At 43.5% G+C, this 19,446-nt stretch overlaps 12 protein-coding genes and 1 non-coding gene across 13 annotated transcripts; 7 read left to right on the plus strand and 6 right to left on the minus strand.

Moving 5' to 3' along the window:
- Positions 1-53: 53 nt before the first annotated feature.
- On the minus strand, positions 54-2,294 carry CVM1 (LALA0S03e04390g1_1; the record flags this gene model as incomplete). Its single annotated transcript, XM_022773248.1, has 1 exon — positions 54-2,294. The coding sequence occupies one exon, from the start codon at positions 2,292-2,294 to the stop codon at positions 54-56; it is 2,241 nt and encodes a 746-aa protein (XP_022627741.1).
- A 260-nt stretch (positions 2,295-2,554) lies between these two features.
- Positions 2,555-2,923, plus strand: ATG16 (LALA0S03e04412g1_1; the record flags this gene model as incomplete). The annotated part of the gene is made up of 1 exon (XM_022773249.1): positions 2,555-2,923. One exon carries the CDS (start codon positions 2,555-2,557, stop codon positions 2,921-2,923), a length of 369 nt encoding a protein of 122 aa, XP_022627742.1.
- A 222-nt stretch (positions 2,924-3,145) lies between these two features.
- On the plus strand, positions 3,146-3,218 carry LALA0_S03e04434r. The gene has a single exon. It is a non-coding gene; the product is annotated as a tRNA-Met (tRNA).
- Positions 3,219-3,350: 132 nt separating this feature from the next.
- On the minus strand, positions 3,351-4,403 carry GET3 (LALA0S03e04456g1_1; the record flags this gene model as incomplete). Its single annotated transcript, XM_022773250.1, has 1 exon — positions 3,351-4,403. One exon carries the CDS (start codon positions 4,401-4,403, stop codon positions 3,351-3,353), a length of 1,053 nt encoding a protein of 350 aa, XP_022627743.1.
- A 550-nt stretch (positions 4,404-4,953) lies between these two features.
- On the plus strand, positions 4,954-5,880 carry BUG1 (LALA0S03e04478g1_1; the record flags this gene model as incomplete). The annotated part of the gene is made up of 1 exon (XM_022773251.1): positions 4,954-5,880. One exon carries the CDS (start codon positions 4,954-4,956, stop codon positions 5,878-5,880), a length of 927 nt encoding a protein of 308 aa, XP_022627744.1.
- A 163-nt stretch (positions 5,881-6,043) lies between these two features.
- On the minus strand, positions 6,044-6,511 carry MRPS8 (LALA0S03e04500g1_1; the record flags this gene model as incomplete). Its single annotated transcript, XM_022773252.1, has 1 exon — positions 6,044-6,511. One exon carries the CDS (start codon positions 6,509-6,511, stop codon positions 6,044-6,046), a length of 468 nt encoding a protein of 155 aa, XP_022627745.1.
- Positions 6,512-6,841: 330 nt separating this feature from the next.
- AIM36 (LALA0S03e04522g1_1) lies at positions 6,842-7,552 on the plus strand (the record flags this gene model as incomplete). The annotated part of the gene is made up of 1 exon (XM_022773253.1): positions 6,842-7,552. One exon carries the CDS (start codon positions 6,842-6,844, stop codon positions 7,550-7,552), a length of 711 nt encoding a protein of 236 aa, XP_022627746.1.
- A 43-nt stretch (positions 7,553-7,595) lies between these two features.
- On the minus strand, positions 7,596-8,207 carry SNU23 (LALA0S03e04544g1_1; the record flags this gene model as incomplete). Its single annotated transcript, XM_022773255.1, has 1 exon — positions 7,596-8,207. One exon carries the CDS (start codon positions 8,205-8,207, stop codon positions 7,596-7,598), a length of 612 nt encoding a protein of 203 aa, XP_022627747.1.
- Positions 8,208-8,315: 108 nt separating this feature from the next.
- Positions 8,316-9,068, plus strand: TPP1 (LALA0S03e04566g1_1; the record flags this gene model as incomplete). The annotated part of the gene is made up of 1 exon (XM_022773256.1): positions 8,316-9,068. The coding sequence occupies one exon, from the start codon at positions 8,316-8,318 to the stop codon at positions 9,066-9,068; it is 753 nt and encodes a 250-aa protein (XP_022627748.1).
- Positions 9,069-9,150: 82 nt separating this feature from the next.
- Positions 9,151-10,431, minus strand: RPN6 (LALA0S03e04588g1_1; the record flags this gene model as incomplete). Its single annotated transcript, XM_022773257.1, has 1 exon — positions 9,151-10,431. One exon carries the CDS (start codon positions 10,429-10,431, stop codon positions 9,151-9,153), a length of 1,281 nt encoding a protein of 426 aa, XP_022627749.1.
- A 2,002-nt stretch (positions 10,432-12,433) lies between these two features.
- PMT1 (LALA0S03e04610g1_1) lies at positions 12,434-14,929 on the plus strand (the record flags this gene model as incomplete). The annotated part of the gene is made up of 1 exon (XM_022773258.1): positions 12,434-14,929. The coding sequence occupies one exon, from the start codon at positions 12,434-12,436 to the stop codon at positions 14,927-14,929; it is 2,496 nt and encodes an 831-aa protein (XP_022627750.1).
- A 105-nt stretch (positions 14,930-15,034) lies between these two features.
- LALA0_S03e04632g (LALA0S03e04632g1_1) lies at positions 15,035-16,987 on the minus strand (the record flags this gene model as incomplete). The annotated part of the gene is made up of 1 exon (XM_022773259.1): positions 15,035-16,987. One exon carries the CDS (start codon positions 16,985-16,987, stop codon positions 15,035-15,037), a length of 1,953 nt encoding a protein of 650 aa, XP_022627751.1.
- A 1,972-nt stretch (positions 16,988-18,959) lies between these two features.
- On the plus strand, positions 18,960-19,370 carry SRP14 (LALA0S03e04654g1_1; the record flags this gene model as incomplete). Its single annotated transcript, XM_022773260.1, has 1 exon — positions 18,960-19,370. One exon carries the CDS (start codon positions 18,960-18,962, stop codon positions 19,368-19,370), a length of 411 nt encoding a protein of 136 aa, XP_022627752.1.
- Between the last annotated feature and the right edge of the window lie 76 nt (positions 19,371-19,446).

Raw genomic sequence — 19,446 nt, forward strand, 5'->3', positions numbered from 1 at the left:
TCAGCTCAAGTGATCGCTCTTCGAATAAGAATAACTCGTACATCTGAGATGCGTCATTGTATACGCCTGAGGTCCACTTGCAGATGACGGCCGGATGAGTAGAGGGATAGGAAGCTTAGAATGCGTTGTAATTGCTTGAGGCCCTTGGTAGGTGGTTTCCACAGTTGATATAACTCCCAAAACTTTTCAATTCTTCTCGAGGCCTCTTCTTTACCTCGACGAAATTCAATCGAATGTGGTTCGGCAGACGACATGGTGGACGAGTCGTGCGCTAGAGAAAAGAGCAACAATGGGTCGGGGAAGAGAGGCAAGTTTTTGATCTTAGCGAAGTAGGAAAGGAAGTCGTGAATCTGCCACACCAGATCGTATTGATTCTGACTGTTCAGAATGCTTACAGGAGTGACAGTTTTGGAAAGAAATCCAACTGGTTGCGGCTCTAGCAGTGCAGTTGTCAACAGTGTATCATGTAAAAACGAATGGAATACTTGGGAGTCGTCAAAAATACCTTCTTTTATCTTGAAACGGTCTGGGGCCGGTTTATTGGCCTTATAAAAAACGTAGGTCAAAAGATTGTCGACAGTTTCGATTTCAGCAGGTAAGGTGCCATTCTTTGCCAAGCCAGCATTCTTCCATCTCTGATCCATTTCTTGCAGCCATGCTTTTAGTTCATATTGCTGCTGCTTTTTTACTGTCGCGGGTACGGTATGCTTGTTGAAGGAGCGTGAAATGAAAAACGGACTGATCATCTTCAGCATTGGTACCAGCTGGGTGTGGCCTAAGTTGATGGCCATCAAAAGGTCTTCGACCAGCGATATCTCAAATCTTCTGTCGTCAGGTACTTGGAGCGTTCCTTGATAATTGACCGGTCCTTTACTGATTTTTTCTCCTGCAGGAAGAAAGGTGGGATTTTTCTTGTAATCGAGACCTAGACTAGATCCCTCGCACCATACATGCCTTATAATATTTGGGTGGTGGAGATTAATCGCAAGCTTTTCGGCAATTGTCATAAAATTATCATAGAGCTTACCAAATAGTACCAGTTTTGCGCATGCTTGGTGACGAAAAATCCAGTCCAAAGTACACTGTACCTGCTTGGATTCCGTAGAGTTAGGGTCTCGATATTGTGCTATCCTGGATAAATTGTCTTGTTCTATTCGCGTGCATCCTTGTAGCAAAATCTTCTCTCTATTAGCCTGGTAGTTTGAAGAGTTTGTGTCCCCACTCGAATCCGAACTGTGGTCCCAAAATTGGTAGCCACCTAAGCACGACTCTATTCCAAGTAGTCCGATGGTAGCAGTATCTGGAACTCCAAAATTGCTTCGTTGCTCGAGAATCCTTTTGGCAACTTGAAGTTGCAATGGCACACTGTAATACACCCCTGCAAATAGTATTAAGTCAGCGCCGCTGAAATGATGCCTCCAATTACTCAGGAGTTCAGTGCTCTCGCTACTACAGTCCTGTAATGATTTCTGGTCCAATGGTGATTCTATTGAAAATGTGACAACTTTATTAGCATCATATCGTTTTAGAGCTGCGGCTATTTTACCTGTAAGATGCTTGGCAGAAAGCTGTTTCCCTAAGGTCGCCTTTTCGTATTTTTCTGGCAGTCCGCCAACAAAGGATACAATAATGGTTTTTTTCCGCTCTAGCCTGCCAGAGACGGTTCCACGGCCCAAGTAAGTGTGTTTCTCACCGTCGAAGTTATAATAGTTCTTCAATGCCGCGGATATTTTGTTGAATGTAGTCCTCTCATGAAAAAGCTCACCCGGTAGCACATTAGGCAGAATAAGAGAGTTCTGGACGTAGAATCGCTCAGACGAATCTCTAGAGATTGGAAATTTTACAAGTGGCAGGGGACACACAGCTGAGCCCGTATTAGCCACACTTAGCTCTCCTGGATTAGGTAGTGCCAATTCTTCTGGTGCGATGAGAGTGACATCTTCATACCAGCACCATGTGTCAGTTTTCTTCCGAATACCCTGTTGAGCCTCCAATTCAAGCAATTGAATCTGTTTGCTGCTAAGACGGCCGTAATCTGCCAGGTCATTCATGTTCACAGGCTCTTCGGAACGCCCATATAAAAACGACGGTAGGTTTTTCCCTATATTATCAAGCCATGAAGACGTAGCTTCAGCGGGGCCAGTTCCTCCATTAGTTTTTGCATTCGAAGTTTCGAGAGCTGCTTGATAATTAGGACTTCTTATACCACTGATAGGAGATGACATCCACGTTGGCCATCGTTGTTCCTTACGTTCTGGCACAGAGCTACCGCCTGCAACTACTGGTTCATTCATCTGTAGTTCCGGTTCAGTCAGCTATTGAAAAAGGGTATTTTACAACCTTACAGATGCATTGACGGACAACTTTGGAGTCAAAACAGGCACTCTTGAGAGTGTTTTCTTGTTTGATGTGTCAAGATGAATTAAATTGGATAAATGTCTACTACTGCCAAGTTCAATCAAACCTTAACTCGAACTTGATTTAGAGGAGCCAGGTTAATGGCCAAATCAAGGTTTATAAGCAGTGACGCTAATTTGAGCTTCTACCAGTTTCAATGGAGCGAATACTACAACAAAAACTGATTGAAAGAGACGCTATTGAGAAGAACTTCTCTGAATTGTTCGAAACGGCATCTGCATTGCAAGAAAACGGTGAATTTCAACAAGAGTTGCCGGATCCACTCACAGATATGCGAAAAGAGCTTGCAAGTCGGGAAAGAAATATCGCCGACCTCGTGGCTACCTTAAAATTGAAAAACAAGGACTCAGAACGGCTGAATGACGAGATCATTACACTGAACATCGAAAACAATTTGCTGCAGGAACGGTACGAGAAAGTGAGACAAGAGCGGGACGACATTGTTGCAAGATGGTTGAAAAAGGCTCAGCTAGAGGCTGACACCATGAACGAGACCCTAGACTGACAGAGTCGAGTGTCACAGCAAGATTTCTCGATTAGAATAACAGTTCAAAGTAGTGGAGCCTTGTGGATGTAAGAGCTGTATATCATAAGGAATAAGTAGGCATATGAAACAAGGCTCCAGCATAAAATGCATGTCCAGAGATATCTTTTGAAGTTGGTCTTAAAGGCACGTTTAATGTTGTAGGAATTAGATACTATAATTTATTGGACAAAACTGAAAAATGCTTCAGTAGCTCAGTCGGAAGAGCGTCAGTCTCATAATCTGAAGGTCGAGAGTTCGAACCTCCCCTGGAGCAGAATTATTTTTTTTCTTAGCTTCACGCATTTGCTACATTATATACAGCTGTCCTCGGCATTGAAATAGCCTTGGACAACAAAAATTCCCTCCTCTCTTTGCTCAGTTTCAACTTCTATTCACTTACACACCCTCATTTCTGCTCTTCCAATTCGTAAATAATTTTGCCATCAGTCTTTGGCTCGTAACCAGTGGACAAAAACTGCGAGAACATTCTAAGGTTGTTCAACCCTCTGATTTCACCGGCACACAACGGCATTTTAACAACGTGGAAATCCTCGTAGAGCTCATCAATCTGATCCAGGTACTTCTTTTGCATTTTCCAACGCGCTTGACAACGTCTACAATTGTGCTCATTGTCATCATCGGCGAACAGCAACTGGTTGACAATGATAGAGTTGACATCCATGTCGTAAGACATCAGTTCTTGAATCAAACGTTCGGTTTCGTAAAGCGACAAAAATTCACTTATGCACACACACACAAAAGTAGTTAACTCCGGATCCGTAAACTGCTGTTTTATTTTCTCCACGTTTGCCTTAAGTTCGTTCATCTTGCCCATTATATCCATATTTTGAGCTCCGCCAGTGAAAGAATTGAGCATAGGACCAAATTTGCCAGCAATCTCTCCAAATTTTTCCAAAAGCTGCGAAAGCGTTTGGGGCAATTGCAGAAATCTCAAAGTGTGGCCCGTAGGAGCTGTGTCGAAAATGACAGTGTCGTATTTCTCACCCTCACCTTCTTCCTGTCTTTTGATATGCTTCATCACCTCCATGAACGAGAGTGCCTCATCGATACCTGGAATGGAGCCCGTGATATCAGCAAGAGCGCCACCTTGCAGCAAATCGCCGAGCCCGTCTCCTCCGCTGCCGTTTTGCGCCACAGCCATGTCGTTCATATCCTTGAGCGCAGCAGAAGGGTCAATTTCCATACACGACAGGTTGTCCATCCCGGTAACTTTTCTAGCGTCTTTGCCAAACTTTTCACCAAAAGCATCACTCAAATTGTGAGCCGGATCAGTAGAGATGAGCAGAAATTGCTTGTTGGGTTGAGCTGATGCCATTTGGATCGAAATGGAACACGAAGACGTGGTTTTACCCACACCACCTTTACCACCGACAAAGATCCATTTGTGGGTAGTCGAGTTGATCAATTCGTGCAAGTTAGATTCCACGGAGTAGTCCATATTTACAGATTGGTGAGTGTGAACAAAAGATGTTGTCTTAACTCAAACTTCAACGTTTTTCTATTGATGAAAGTTTCAGCGGACGTCAGTAATGATGGGAAATGCCCAGCTTGAGCAGACAAGGAACGAGACATCAACAGATACTCAAATGAGAACTTCTTATCCCCATGGCATGATCTTAAAACTAAACTCTCTTCGTATCGCTATTCATTCTCTCTTTTCCTTCTTTTCCCGTGACGACAGCACACACTAGCTCTAAATTTCCTCGTAATAATGCATTTATACTCTTCAAGTTCATGGTTTGACTACCAAAGTTTCACGCTAGATTCCCAGTTCTCACGCAAAACTCTTTTACAGTTCTCAAGCACAAGCCTTTAACTTTAAGCACTCTTCTTTTTAAACTTACCAACTACAACTAAGTGCTTCATTAATTTCACCAAGATCGTAGAATCTCAGCTTAGACCACACCAGATCTGGAAAGCGACATCAACCTGTGAGTAGTCCTTTGAATCATCCAGTGGGCTTTATATCTGACCATTGAGATTCCAACATGTCTGAGGACGACGAAAAACGCACGAAACAGCTGGAAGAAGCCAGAAAACGGGTGGAAGAGTTGAAGAACAGAAGAAAGAAGAAGGACCAGAAGAAGAAGAAAGTGGAACCCGCTGAAAGTAGCAACGAAACCGAGGAAAAAACGCCAGAAGCAGTTGAGTCAAAATTGGCCGATGCCGAATCTGCTTCAAATGTCGAAAGTGGGCAAAAGACGGAGTCCAATACAACAGAATTAAAGGTGGAATCAGAAGACGCTGCACCTGAGGTGGAATCAGAAGACGCTATACCCGAAGTGAGACCTGAAGTGGAACCAGAAGTGGAATCTAATGCTGCGCCACAGACAAATGCTTTGGATTCAGAGAGTTTTAAGAATAATCTTGATTCCACTGTAGCACAGGAGAAATCAGTCCAGGAAACCGCAACTACTGAAGAAAACAGGGGGTCCAACGAGTCGAAACAGGAAGACCCAGCTGAGAAAGAGCCACAAGTGCCACAACATGGTTCTGTTCCTGACGAAACTTCTTCTTTGTTCCCTGAGGAGACAACCTCGTTTCTGTCAGAATTGCAACGCGAAAACGACCGCATCGCACTGATAGACCTCCAAACACAGGTGACTACTCTCACAGCTGAAGTTCGTAAACTAAAGTTTGTCAATATGGAACAAGAGACCACAATAGAGGAGTTGCAAGAGCAAGTGCACGAACTAGAGGCCCAATTGAGTGCGTCACAGCTGGAACTTTCAAGAGAAAAGCAAAATAATGCAGGGTATCAAGCAACTGGTGGTCCCCAAGACTATTTGGAGCCTACAAAACAGCCAAGTTTTGCTCCTGTAATCGATCGTACTGTGCTTGACAAGTGGAGGGGCTGGAATGTCGACATGACGCAATGGAGAAGCATTGGATCCGGGCCAGTGGTGCATCTATAGTCTCAACCCCACTCACCTTATCGAAAGAATTTCTCGTGTGGCGCTTGAAAAAAGTGACGGAAATGCAGTTGCCTTCTCCGAGGCGTCTTAAACACTATTTACAATGCTACTTATGTACACTATTGCGAAACAATTATCGCTTCGCTTCTTTGTTAAGGGTTTCTCACTTGATGCGACACAATACTTCGCCTCCGATTTTGCGTGCAATTGCGTCGTTAATGTCAAACAGCTCGTTTCCGCTGCGCACTAAAATCAGTTCACCTGGTTGCAGTGGCTTGATCAAACGTACCGTCTTACCAGTGCACAATTGCTTGAGATCCTCGTACTTGAGATCTATCCGCAAATTGGGTTTGGAAATGAGTCTGCAGGTGCTTATTACCGGCTTATTTTCTCTATATTTCAGTCCCAGCCATAGTCTCCGGGTAGAAATATTGTCTGGAGTTACCTCAGCTGCTGCCACGTCTGGGCCCTTGGTCGAGCCACGTTGCAGCGTTGAGAGAAAACCGTGCTTGTACAAGTTGTAAGCAAAGTTAAGATGTAGTTTCGTGTACGGAATTGAAGTAAGTGACGTTCTAGCCCTGGAACAATTTTGCAAATGCGCACACGCATTAGCCAAGTGCACTAACGACATAACTTCAATGAGGAATAGAGGCCCAAGGTGTGTCTAATAAAGAAAAGAGGTGAAGCTCTTATAAGCAGATTTCCCAAAACAATTGAGCTTGAGCCAGCAACTAATTCAGGTGTTTAAAAATTCGACTTTTACCATCCGCATATCGTCAAATTTTCGAATTCGATGATGAAGAGTATAATTAAAAAACGTGTTGATAGCACTATGTACGAAATTAGTTTTCAAAATGGTAACTTTTTAGTCAAAAAAGATGTTTAGAATCGGGAACTTTAAAGGCCGGGGACATTACGGGTTTTTGGAGTTTAAAAGCATCTATACTGTAGAGGAAACGAGATGTTTTTAAAACGTCCGGTCAATAATAGACTTTTGTTTCGACAATTACGCCCTGCTAGTAGTTTACTTGCAAGAACTGGTACTGTGAGGACATATTCTGCTGGGCAGAAAAAGGCGCCAAATGGAGATGATTTGCCTAGCTTCACGAAAATAGCTTTAGTAGGGGTTGTTGGTACCATTATTTTTGTCGAAGCAGTGAAATCGCTCGACAAAAACCAGCCCAAAACCTCATACTCGGTATCGGAATACGATCAAATCATGCAGGGCACGAAGCGCCGGAAATTGATGTTTGAACCGGGCCAATTGCACATTGTGTTGGCAACACCAGATCTCTCAGCAAGTCTGGTGCAGAAAAAAGCTGAGGGTGGAGCCTCAATAGTGGACGTACAGGAAGTCGTGGATCATTATAGACATCAGCCTAACGATAAGTATTATGCGCTTTTGAACGATCTTCAGGATACCCACGGCACCGGCTACCAGGAGCATCTGCCGCGTGGTTTAAAGGTGATGCTTGTTGGACGCTACCTCCAGGAAATTTGTAAAGAGGGCGACAGCGTGGTAGTGACCAATTTCCCACTCAATATGCAGGATGCTATCAAATTCGAGAACGAAATTAGCGTCATCGACAAAGCTCTGTTCACAAAAGCTCACGCGGACTCTGAACTGAGCAAGTATTACCAGACAGTGAACAAGGTAGAAGTCCTTGAATGATTCCTCATGTAAGTAAAAAGTAACCTTGCAAATAGTAAAAAAATCACTTTTTCGTACTTCCGAACCCGCCAAATCCCATTACACCGCTGAGATTAGTTTTTTCACCAGTATTATCGGGTGTGGACCGCCCCTCAAGTTCTGAACTGTGATCCGTACGACTTAAAGGGCCTTTTTTTGGTTTGGCACCAGCAGAGGATCCACAAGCCTTCAAAAATGCTCTCATCGTTGCGGAATAGTTTTCGTCAAACTCCTGCAGCGGGACTTCGTCGTTATCACGTAGATCGCAGATCAATGGTTCCCCAAAGATAGTCTCAAACTTGATCTGGTGTAATTTATGGTTTAGATGGTCCACGAATTGTAAAGTGTCTTTAAACGTCAAATCACATAGCTCGCAGTAAAACCCAAACTGCTTTCCCTTCTTGTAAGAGGTCAAAGATCCTATGAGTACTCTCTTATTGGCACTTTGTGTAGCATCTGTCAACAATTCTTTATGGTGAGTATACCTTGATTTTAAAGCTTGCAATTGAGCTTCGCTCAAATCACCTAGATGCGATCTTGGCGAAACGTTTGAGGTTCGTCCTAACTCGGCGTATTCCTCCCGGTCCCAAGTCCTCCGACCAAAACTCGACTTCTCAGAAGATTTCGAGTCATTCATTGCCTTTCCAGGACAGATTTCGGAAGAATTTCACGCTAGATGCCTATTTTCCAGACATTAAATACAAGTAGTCAAGTCCATAGAATATCAAACAAACTAATATCGACGATGGGCGCGATCAAGAAAGCATCGGGATCTTCTCACAAAGCTGTTATACTGCCTTATTTAATCAAGTACATACCCAAGAATTATAATTCTAAGCGTACCGTAGACGAGACTAAGGTATATGCATTCGACTTGGACCACACTATTATAAAGCCCAAGTTTGGTGGAAGGTTCAGCAAAAGCGAAAATGACTGGACGTTTATGACATTCAAATCCGGCCAAGATGAAAGCTCAGTAGAGACAATCGACACTTTAAGGGATCTTTTAAGTGCCAATGAAAATACGCAAGTTGTTATATTTTCAAATCAAGGCGCTACGGTGACGGTACCACCAACCTCGAAAAGCTGTACGAAATTTACAGGAAAAATAGCGCTTATTTTGCAAGCAATTGCTGATCGTGGTCTGAAGCTGGAGGAAAGAATTTGGCTCTATGCGTCACCCAAGAAACCTGCGTCTTTTTCTTCTAACAAAAAAGCTAAGGGCAACACTGCAAACAAAGTAATGAAAAATAGCCCGTTTTCTAAACTGAAGACACCTCAACCTATGGCTGACAGTCTTATTTTTGAGTCAATGCGAAAGCCCAATGTTGGAATGTTTGAAGAGTTCACCAAAGACTTCGGTCAAAAATTCAAACTGGAATATTACTGTGGAGACGCAGCGGGACGCCCAACTGATTTCAGCGACTCAGATAAACTATTTGCATTGGCGATCGAGGCCAAGTTTCTATCGCCTGAAGAGGTGTTCGTTCCCCGGTAAAACCAAAGAAGAACTCCACCACAATAATGCATTTTCTCTTTTCTTTGTTTTCGACTAACTAGTAAGTATACTTAATATGGATTTAGTTAAGAACACTAGCTTTCTCGAAAAGTTGTTCCACAACCTTGTTCAATTGGCCAATTAGCTCTAATGAGGAGTCATAGGTGGCATCCTGGTGTGGAGTTTCATATATGTACAACCACCCATTGCCCTGATCCAACACACCGTAAAAGACTTTGTCCAGAATCATTTGAGAAAGTTTGCCCTCCACTTGACGAATATCCAGCTCTATCATCTTGCTGATGTGACGTAATTCCACACAATCAAAAGGCTCGATGATTTTGCACAAGTTAGACTCCAAAAGGGTGTCATAAAGCGCGTTGAAGTGGGATCTGATCAGAGAATCGCCCATCAGCTCCTTTTCGTATTTTTTCAAGGCAGCATTGAATTCCAGTAGCGACCTATGGGAGTATGCTTCGGCTACCGCTTTCATGGCTTCGATACCACGCGATTGGTAGCTTTCCTTGGTATATTTGGCGTTCAAAATCGAGTTGACCTCGTCAATCAAGCTCAACATGATCTTGGACAGCAGCATGTAGTTCAACACTTGGGCCGCCTTCTCCTGGTAGTTTATCGACTGGTTGTGGTAGCCTTCAAAGGACTCGTAAAAATAGGAGAAAGCGGTCTTGTAGTCTTTGTCTTCGCAATGCAAAATTCCGCTCATGAGATCTAGGTCAGCAACCGTGAGAGTGGGGCAGTATATGGAGTTTGCGGCGGTACGGGCGCTGGTCAAAGCGGCTTTGGCCTTAGCCATGTTTCTGAGTCTGTGGTATACTTTTGCCTCCAGCAAATGAACATCGACAAGGGACGATTTGTCGTCTAGCTTTTTAAATTCTCGAAGCAGATCGTTAATTAGTTGCAGCGATTCGTTGTACCGTCCTTTCAGAAGGTACAAAGTAGCAAGTCTGATCGACAATGCATGTTTTAGAAATGCCCGTTTTTCACGGGTTGCAAAATCAATGCTATCTATGCACACTGCAATTTGTGTGTCAAGTGAGTCTGGAATCTGTTCAAATTGATCAATAAGGGTCTTGAGAACTTTAGCGGTCTTGGATTTTGCATACTGCATCATAATGTCTCGTGCTTCTGGTATGAAGCCAGCCAATTTCTCAGACTGTTTGGAAAGTCCATATAGAGTCCCCAACTCGACTATGCATCTTTCCTGAAGCTGTGTCTGGGCTTGAGTGGTCTTCCCTGTTTTACCAGGCACCTTGGTTTCTTCGAGCAGTTTCTGGTACGATTCTTCAGCATTTGCATAGTCTTTCTTTTCTACAAGTAGTCTGGCATCATCAATGGTAGCCATAGTGGAAACAATGGACTGTGTGGAAGGTTGTTGTGGAAGTTTAACAGTTTGCCACCTGTAAGTTGGTAATGATTTTTGAATTCGATGTGCCATATACCTTTTCGTTTGTAGTGATATCCAGACCAGAACTGACAGGAAGTTTGATAACACACTACAATTATATCAAGAGCTATGAAATGGTTTTGGCTAGTTCAAGAGAGCTGATTTTTCAATTCTTAGTTTTTTTTCAGATGTTCAAGATCGGTTTCCAGATTTGTGCCTTGTGAGTTTTTATATTTTGAAGAAAGGAGATGTTTGGCGACGATATTGAAGGAGCTCAAGGTATCTGTGAGTAGCGTTCTTCTTCCTATATGCTGTTTGTCAGTTTTGATACCGTTTTCCTGACGTTTCTGTTTTCCACATTTCGAGTTTTAACAGGCCATCTGTGGAAACTGTAGTACAATGTGACTATTACACAGAGCTCTCGAACATGTTTAGGTTCAAGAGAATGTGATATGCATGCAACCGACTTAGTCGAATCATTGACAATGTCACTCATACTCATGCATGACTTATCTGCGTACACGACTCAAGAGACAGCTTTTTGCTCCACCAACAACGATCAAAGCCTGGCTGAGTTCTTCGCATGTCTTTAGAGTTTTGATGAGTCGTTGATGTCCTATGACCGCTGGACTGTGTCAATGGGATCTGTTGCAGTGGCCACAGTGCGACACAGACTAGTCACTTTATAATTATTCTGTCGCTGTCATCAAAGTCACATGATGTAAGATTCAAGCTGCACTCTTTGAAGCCAAAGCTAAGTTTAGAGGTCGCTACGAATGCAGCAAAGGACCCTGTTACAACTGCCAGCTATTTGAGAGTGCTCGCCATCATTTTCAATTTGAAACTGAAACGCTGTTTTCGCGTGGCCATATAAATAAGCTTCAATCCGCACACACCATAACAAAAAACGCTGAAAAGATAGAATGTGTGATGTCCCACTTCTATCGCAACGTAGCTCCTTTACTCCTCTACCATTCCAAATGCTCAAATCCCACTGTTAATATCGTGTCGTTTCAACGGGCGATAAAACCGTATCACTTTGTACTAATCTGTCACTCAATACCGGCGGCTAAAGTAAAACTGACCTGTATTTCCAAAACTTAACCATCTACCAGCCACAAATAACAGCATGAGCGTCATGAAGTAAGAAGGAATAGGAAATAAGCTCATTATTGACACTTCCACGGCGCGAATGCACAGCACTTATGAGCTATACACCTAAAGAGTAACAAATGGCTCTTCCCTCATAATCGCTACATGAATACCATTACCAAATGTTCAAGACGCTCTTTTCGAAAGAAACGCTTCGAAAAAAGTGGGCCATGATTGCTGCCAAGTGTGCTAGGAAAGGGTTCTGAGTTAAGACACCGTCTTCTTCGTCAACAAAATAACAGTATTGGTGCGTGAATATGGCGCTGGAGTAGTACCAAACACAAAAAACGCCACATGATTAGCCCTCTAATAGTGAAATTAGAGGATCCAGTATTGTTTACCCTCTGTGCATCTACTATCCAAAGACGTTAATAGGCGATGTGCTCGACTTTAGCTATCTTGGTGAGTCACTTTGCCAGTTTGCTGTAAGCTTTTCTTTTCCCCTCAAGATAGACGTCAGGGCTCTTTTACAACACGACTTTTATCACTTCTCCACACAGAACCTCTGCATGACCTTGCACCCTCCTTTTTCACTGCAATTGAAACCTACCAATGAAGTTTGAATAAACGTTCTTCCAGCATCTTCCCTGGAATAGAACTTTCCGGATCATACGCTTTTCTTGGTATATCAGGTAAACTCCGGTGGCTTAAAGAACTCTCTGTCCCACCCTTTTCCTGCTCCTTCACATGACCGGACATCATAAACATGAATTAGGTCCTTCAAAATTTTCGAGTGCAGTATATTTACTACGTGTACACTTTCAAAACCTGAACACTCCGAAAACCTCGAAGAGCACCAAATCGCATCATGCCTTCTAAAACGGATGGCGGACATCAAGGGAGTGATCCTAGGGATCCAGTTCCGGATCTGAAGACCAAAAGAGGTCCCGCTAGATCTTATATTGTAACGGAACCTCCAAAGACACTTGTTGAAACGCGTACTCCTACCAGTTCAAAGGAAAAACTTGTCATTGCAGCACTTGTAGTGATAGCGGCCACTGTGAGACTGTATGGTCTTTCGCGTCCAGATTCCGTGGTCTTTGACGAGGTTCATTTCGGGGGATTTGCTTCCAAATACATAAAGGGAATTTTCTTCATGGACGTACATCCTCCGCTAGCCAAGATGCTTTTCGCCGCAGTGGGCTCAATTGCCGGTTTTAGAGGAGACTTTGACTTTGAAGCCATTGGCGATAAGTATCCAGAATCGACGCCATTCTTTTTCATGAGACTATTTCCAAGTGTTTTGGGTATTATTACCGTGCTGTTAATGTACTTGACTCTACGTTCGTCGGGTGTTAGAATTCCAATTGCGTTTGCCGCGTCGCTGTGCTTCGCTGTGGAAAACAGTTTTGTTACAATTTCAAGATACATTCTACTTGACTCACCATTACTGTTCTTCATTGCTTCCGCAGCTTATGCTTTCAAAAAGTACGAACTTTATCCACAAGGCTCATGGCCTTCATTGAAAGCTCTATTGGGAGCTGGTATCTCTCTCGGAATGGCAGTCTCTTCCAAATGGGTGGGCCTTTTCACTGTTGCCTGGATTGGGCTCCTATGTGTATGGAGACTCTGGTTTATGATTGGTGATCTATCCAAACCCGTCAGTAAAACCTTTGTTGAAGCCGTGAGAAAACTGGTGTTTTTGTTAGGTATCCCAACCATCTTGTACCTGGCTTTCTTTTATGTCCACTTCGATACCTTGACCGTGTACTCAGATGGTGCTGGGTTTTTTTCATCCGCCTTCAGAACTAGTTTGAAAGGTAATACCATACCAAAAGATATATTAGCTGATGTTGGTATTGGATCGGTGGTGTCAATCCGTCACATTGCCACAATGGGTGGTTATTTGCACTCTCATGACCACATGTTAGAGAAGGGGTCTCAGCAACAGCAGATCACCTTATACCCTCACCTGGATGGAAATAACGACTGGCTGATTGAGCTACGTGACGAACCTAACACCGCTGTAAGCTCATTCGAAGGTTTGACTGATGGAACCGCTATTAGGTTGAAACATGTATCAACACAACGCAGGCTACATTCTCATGACCACAAGGCACCAGTTTCCGAAAGCGCCGATTGGCAAAAAGAAGTATCCGGCTACGGTTTTGAAGGATTTGAGGGTGATGCAAACGATGATTGGATTGTCGAAATTGACCAAGCTGCCTCTGCTCCCGGTGAAGCCAGAGCCCGCGTAAAAGCCTTGGAAACAAAATTTAGACTCAAGCACCCATTGATGAATTGCCATTTGTTTTCACATGAAGTAAAGCTCCCAAAATGGGGATTTGAGCAGCAAGAGGTTACATGTGCAAGCCAAGGTAAAGAACACCTAACATTGTGGTATATCGAGGGAAACAGTCACCCTTTCCTACCAGAAGATGCTGAACGTGTTTCCTATAAGACGCCTGGCTTTTTTGCTAAGTTAATCGAGTCTCATCAGAAGATGTGGCATATCAACAAAAATTTGGTTGAGCCACATATCTATGAATCCAAACCTCATTCTTGGCCCTTTTTGCTCCGTGGTATCAATTACTGGGGTCATGATCACAGGAATGTTTACCTGCTAGGAAACCCCATTGTTTGGTGGTCGGTGACTGCTTTCATTGGTTTGTTTGGTCTCATTGTCGCATACGAGTTGATCTCATGGCAGCTAGGTTACAAAATTTTACAGGATCCAAAAGTTGTCAATTTCCATGTACAAACTATCCACTATCTTCTGGGTTTTGCCTTGCATTATGCCCCATCATTTTTGATGGGTCGCCAGTTGTTTTTACACCATTACCTGGCAGCATATTACTTTGGAATTTTAGCTCTTGCTCATGCCCTAGAAGTTGGTGTGACTTACACCCTTCGCAGAAGAGAAATTTACGGCTATGCGATTGTAAGCGCAATGGTTGCTGGAACCGCATACTTTTTCCTCTCCTACCGGCCACTAATCTATGGAACTCCATGGACTAAAGACTTGTGCGAAAAATCTCAATGGTTGTCCGGATGGGATTACCCTTGTGGCAATTATCTGTCCTCGTACGAAGATTACGAGAAGTATGATAGGGAACAAGCAGAGGAGGCTCTTAAGCCAGCGACCACCGCTGCTAGCTCTATCGTTCAAAACGTCTCAGAACGCAGTTTACAACCTGCCGATGAAGACGAGTTGGACGTTGACGCTATAATGGCTTCCCCGGGACTCAAAAAATTTGTGGATCAAAATGGTAACGAAATTCCTGCCGACGTGGTAAGAGACGTGTTGGGTAACGGTGGGTCGGTTGTAAGTGTTGAACATCGTTCCCACACCGATATTTTATAATCTTTAGCTACAGAGTTATCTATAGTCACATAAACTACTCAAAGCTTTCAGATATAAAAGCTTGAACTAAACTGGATAAAAGAACGCTTTTTTTTGGATCGTTCTTTAAGGCAATTCATCCAGTGAATCTTCATCGTCCAGAATAAAAACGCCGGTGTGCTCATGCCGTTTGGTCTGTCTCTTCCTTGCGTATCCAACGCCAATAAGAATCAAAACCATGAGGCTCACACCAATGGCAAAATTCTCATCAACGCGGAAGGCGTGCGCATAGCACAGAGAGCCTTTATCGCACACCGTATCACCGGCGCTGGTGTTGCGCGACAGATCATTAGCGAAAATTGCTGAAAAATATTTGACGCTTACGATTCCACCAGTAGTAAACAGGCCCCATATGGTGCTGAAGCCTTCAGTTCCAAAGTGATCTGCTATTATTGCCGGAAAAGTGCCAAATGTGATGCCAAATGCAAATCCAAATATGAGCGATGAGAGTGACAAGTTTTCTATGAAATCAGCCTTTTCTAAACCAGCGCTACCTTTCACGGATACGATATCAGCTAGAATCTGCCTTGAGCCATATATCAGAAGTCCAGCGGCAACAACAACACACCAATCCCTCTGCGCTTTCACGCGTTTAATGAGTAGGTCCGATATGGGACCAGCACAAATCCTACCCGTAAATGACAGGATTGATATTATCGATACCTGTAGGGACTGTGTCGCCTTGGTGTTTATGCCTGAGTCAGAGTGAGAATGGGCTAATGCTTCGACGACAAACCCAACACAATAAATATAAGTTTGACCAATGCCTTGAAGAATCGCCAATATGATGTAGTAGGCAATGAATTTTGGCTGTGTAACAGTCTGGTAAAGGTGACTGTCTCTGAAACTGGTCTTCAATTCGGGTTGCGGCTCTACTGCCGTCGAATCGAAGTCTTCTTGAATGGCCGACGTCCGTGGTGAAAGATTCAAAAAAGAATCGCGTCTTGCAGTAACATTCGGTGTAGTTGCAGTGTGAGAAACATCCACAGAAGTTCCTGGCAAAGTCTTGGGGCGACCCGAATCTTGTGAAGAATTTGTCACTGCAGTGGGCACAGGTCTTGCGCCAGGATCCACTGCTCTGTGTAAGGGATTCGTGACATCGGAGTCTGAGGGTCGAGCTCTTCCCCACCCCCAAAACGAGAGCGAGCCCGGAAGTTCCTTAGCCCAAACCGAGGAGTCCGATCTTTTCTGACCTGACCCCCAGGAAAGTAGTAAATCTGAGGACGAAGATATTCTGGAAGCCGAACGTTTCATAGCGTGCTTGAAATTGCTGAATGAGCCACGGGAATCGCGATGGGATGAGAAGTTCTCAATATTGATGGGCTCAGTAGTTGGTGGAGTGGCAGGTGAGTTTTTCTGCGCAAGGTTCGGTATCGGTCTACCATTCTGTGTGGTAGACGAGTAGGTTCGCCATTTTACAGTATGAGGCTTATAAATTCTGACCGTGAAGCAACCGCTCAAAATCATAGCCGGGCATGTGTACATCAGAAATGTGAAAACGGCGTCCACCCGATCTTGAAACAACCAAGCACACAAAGAGGAATACATCAACCCTGCAAGGGCATAAAGTGCCACCGGAAAAGCAGCAGCGGTGCCTCGATGACGTGGGAAGTTTGTCGTGCAACACTTCACCGATGCATAGTAACCGGATACCGAACCAAACCCAATCAAGTTCATCGCCACGGATAGAAGTGCAATGTTGGAGATCTGTCGTACATAGCATGTTCTCAAGATCCAATAGGCAATAAACGTGCAGACAGCGCCAATGCCACACGAGAGCTGGGGAGATTTCTTATCGATGACCACACCTGCTATGAAACCTAAAGCGCTAGACCCAATAGTCAACGCAAGAGATAAAGTGCTTGACTCAGTAATTGGAATTTTGCATTGTTTCAGCAGCTCTGGTGCGTAGAAACTGAAAAGGTAAGGCGTACCTCCTCCCAGAGCGACAATGTTGCTGCCAATAAAACAAGTCAGTAATTGGACCTTTGAAGGCGGTGCAACAGCCGGTGATGCCATTAGCTTCCACTTCCACGTTGAAATTCCTACCGAAGAAGTGGTCTTGGGGTCTCAAAAGTGGAGCCTTAATGTACCGCTAGACCACAACCAATGGAAATCTCGGTTCAATCTCACTGTCAACATGTAGAGTTCGTGGAATCCTACCTTTTTGCTTATCTTTCGTGTCTTCACCAAAACAGGACGATTAGATAATCCCTTTTAGTGTAAAGCGATGCAGATGGGAACACCGATCGGAGCCAAGACCGATGACAGTGGAGAAAGCTGTACGGAAAGCTGTCTGACAAGTTATTGTTCTCGGTTTGTATGGTTTGGGCTGTTAGAACCAATATTTTTGGCTGCGAACAACGATGCTTGACGTTGCGAATGTAGTGAAAACTTATTTTTTAATGATGGAGGATTAAAATCAATTGTAATGCCCAAAAACAAGATTACTGTACGCTTTATTTCCACTCTAGTTTGTTTTTTTTGCTGAGAAGTCTCGTTTCGGTTTATACTCCCCAGTGCAAAATGCTATCACCCTTGAGGAACACAAGTGGTGATTGAAGATGCCTATCGTTGCTTCTAAAGTTGTTTTGATTTCAATTTAAAGCGACAACACCCAAAAGTACCACCAAAGACACATATTCAGTTATTGGTTCTTATATTTGGTTATTGTTCACTGATCTTTGTGTAGCATCAAATTATTTGGTTGAGATACATCTTTCAACCTCATTATGATGTTCTCAACCTCCATTTAGCTCTTTTATGAGTCTGCTACCACCATAGTCGGGACCTATTCTCATCACAAGTGATGAGACAGGCCTTTTATTTCGAGTCATTAGCCGTTTGCCGCTGAACTTTTGTGAGTTGACGGCTGAAAACAGCATTATACCAGCGAGAAGGAAGTGAAGTAAACACCCTCAACTAATTCTGAACACGCTATCAACAGCAGCCTAGCTCATTGGTCCTCAAAAAGCATCTTTTGCTGTGTTTTTATACATTTTGTTGTTCTTGTAAGGGTTGAGTAACGGGGTTGAAATAAATGGTTTAAATTCTCGATCATTATACGTATCCCGGGACCAGAGAGAAAGTGACAATGGAAGAGACATAAACGGCCAAATAAAGCTCTGCGAAATGGTGAACTATTAATTTCCTTTGGAGAATTGAATTGTCCTTTTTTTTGCGGTTTCGGGAACACTTTTAGCGTCTTTTTGGGACGTAAACACAAGATTTTGAATAAATAGCGAGATTTCAGAAAATGGGAATATCAGTTTCACAACTAGGGTCCCAGAAGCTAGTTTTATAGGTCTTTTTCAGCCTAACACTTTGTTGCCTCGAGCTTTTGCCTGTCTTCTTGCTCATTTGAGCTTATCCGTTCGATGACAGTGTTTGGCCAAATAAGAAGAGAAATTCTAGTTTGGAAAAAAGCATTGGTTTCTACCCACGTCACTGTCAATGAGATTGCAGAATATGAGGGGTGTACCTTCTCTTTCCTCTAGGAACATATCTTCCGCACGGTTACTGGACGTTAGAGCGAGATACTGGTCACTTTGTACTATTCTGTCGTAAAATGCTGAACCCATGTATTCAGAACCATACCACGGTCGAAGCAACAACGAGACAGGAGAGCTTCGGAGAATTTAAGGGTTTGAATTTCAAGGTTGAGCTTCACGGTCGAAGTCTTTGAGCTTTTGATGGAAAAAATCACTTTCTTTGAGACAAACCCGCGATTCGCCCAAAACTTTCATTTCAGGTCTCTGAAAGAAAGAAGTACGGCCATTATCATTAGTACGCCGATATCCTGTTGACTGCGGTCCTTCTCACAGCCAACAAGAAGGTTTGTATCTTCAACTTTTCGAACAACATTGGAATAGCCTGTTTCGTGACATATGCCTTGGATTTCTTCAACATCACGACTACCTACGAACACACATTTTGCAGTGGACAACTTAGGGAATCAAAGGTCGACACATTGGCGAATCGGATACTCGCAATGAGCCTTTCAAATCAACTCTCTCTTGAGGAGTTCCTCAAAATCGTACCTAGCGTATTCGAAGAGGCCAATGCAGCCAAAAAATCGGTGAACTTGTCAGTGAAAAGACTGGTTGAAAGAAATGTAGTAGAGGGAAACGACGAGTTTAACGCTACAGAGCTACCACTTGCTGACGTTTCCAGAAAGTCTAAGTTCACAAGTATTCCTTCAGAAGCACGTAAAAAACAGTACGATGTTCTAGTGCGGATCAAAAAAGGCAATGGTGACACTCTAGTTAAGCACTCTACAGTGGTAAAGGCAGAAAACCTAGATAAATTCTGGCAAGACTACTCTGCTGCCATCAAAAGTGGTATGACTGGACTGGTAAAGAAAAAGAAGAATAAAAAGGCGAAAAAGTCGTTGCGAAAGTAAGTCGGTTTCATTCGTAATGATGCAAGCTCCTAAAAGATGCACCGTACCGTGCTTCGACTAACATAGCACTCATGTA

The sequence above is a fragment of the Lachancea lanzarotensis genome, scaffold LALA0S03, assembly GCF_000938715.1.
Source record: "Lachancea lanzarotensis genome assembly LALA0, scaffold LALA0S03, whole genome shotgun sequence".
NCBI classification, from domain to species: domain Eukaryota; kingdom Fungi; phylum Ascomycota; class Saccharomycetes; order Saccharomycetales; family Saccharomycetaceae; genus Lachancea; species Lachancea lanzarotensis.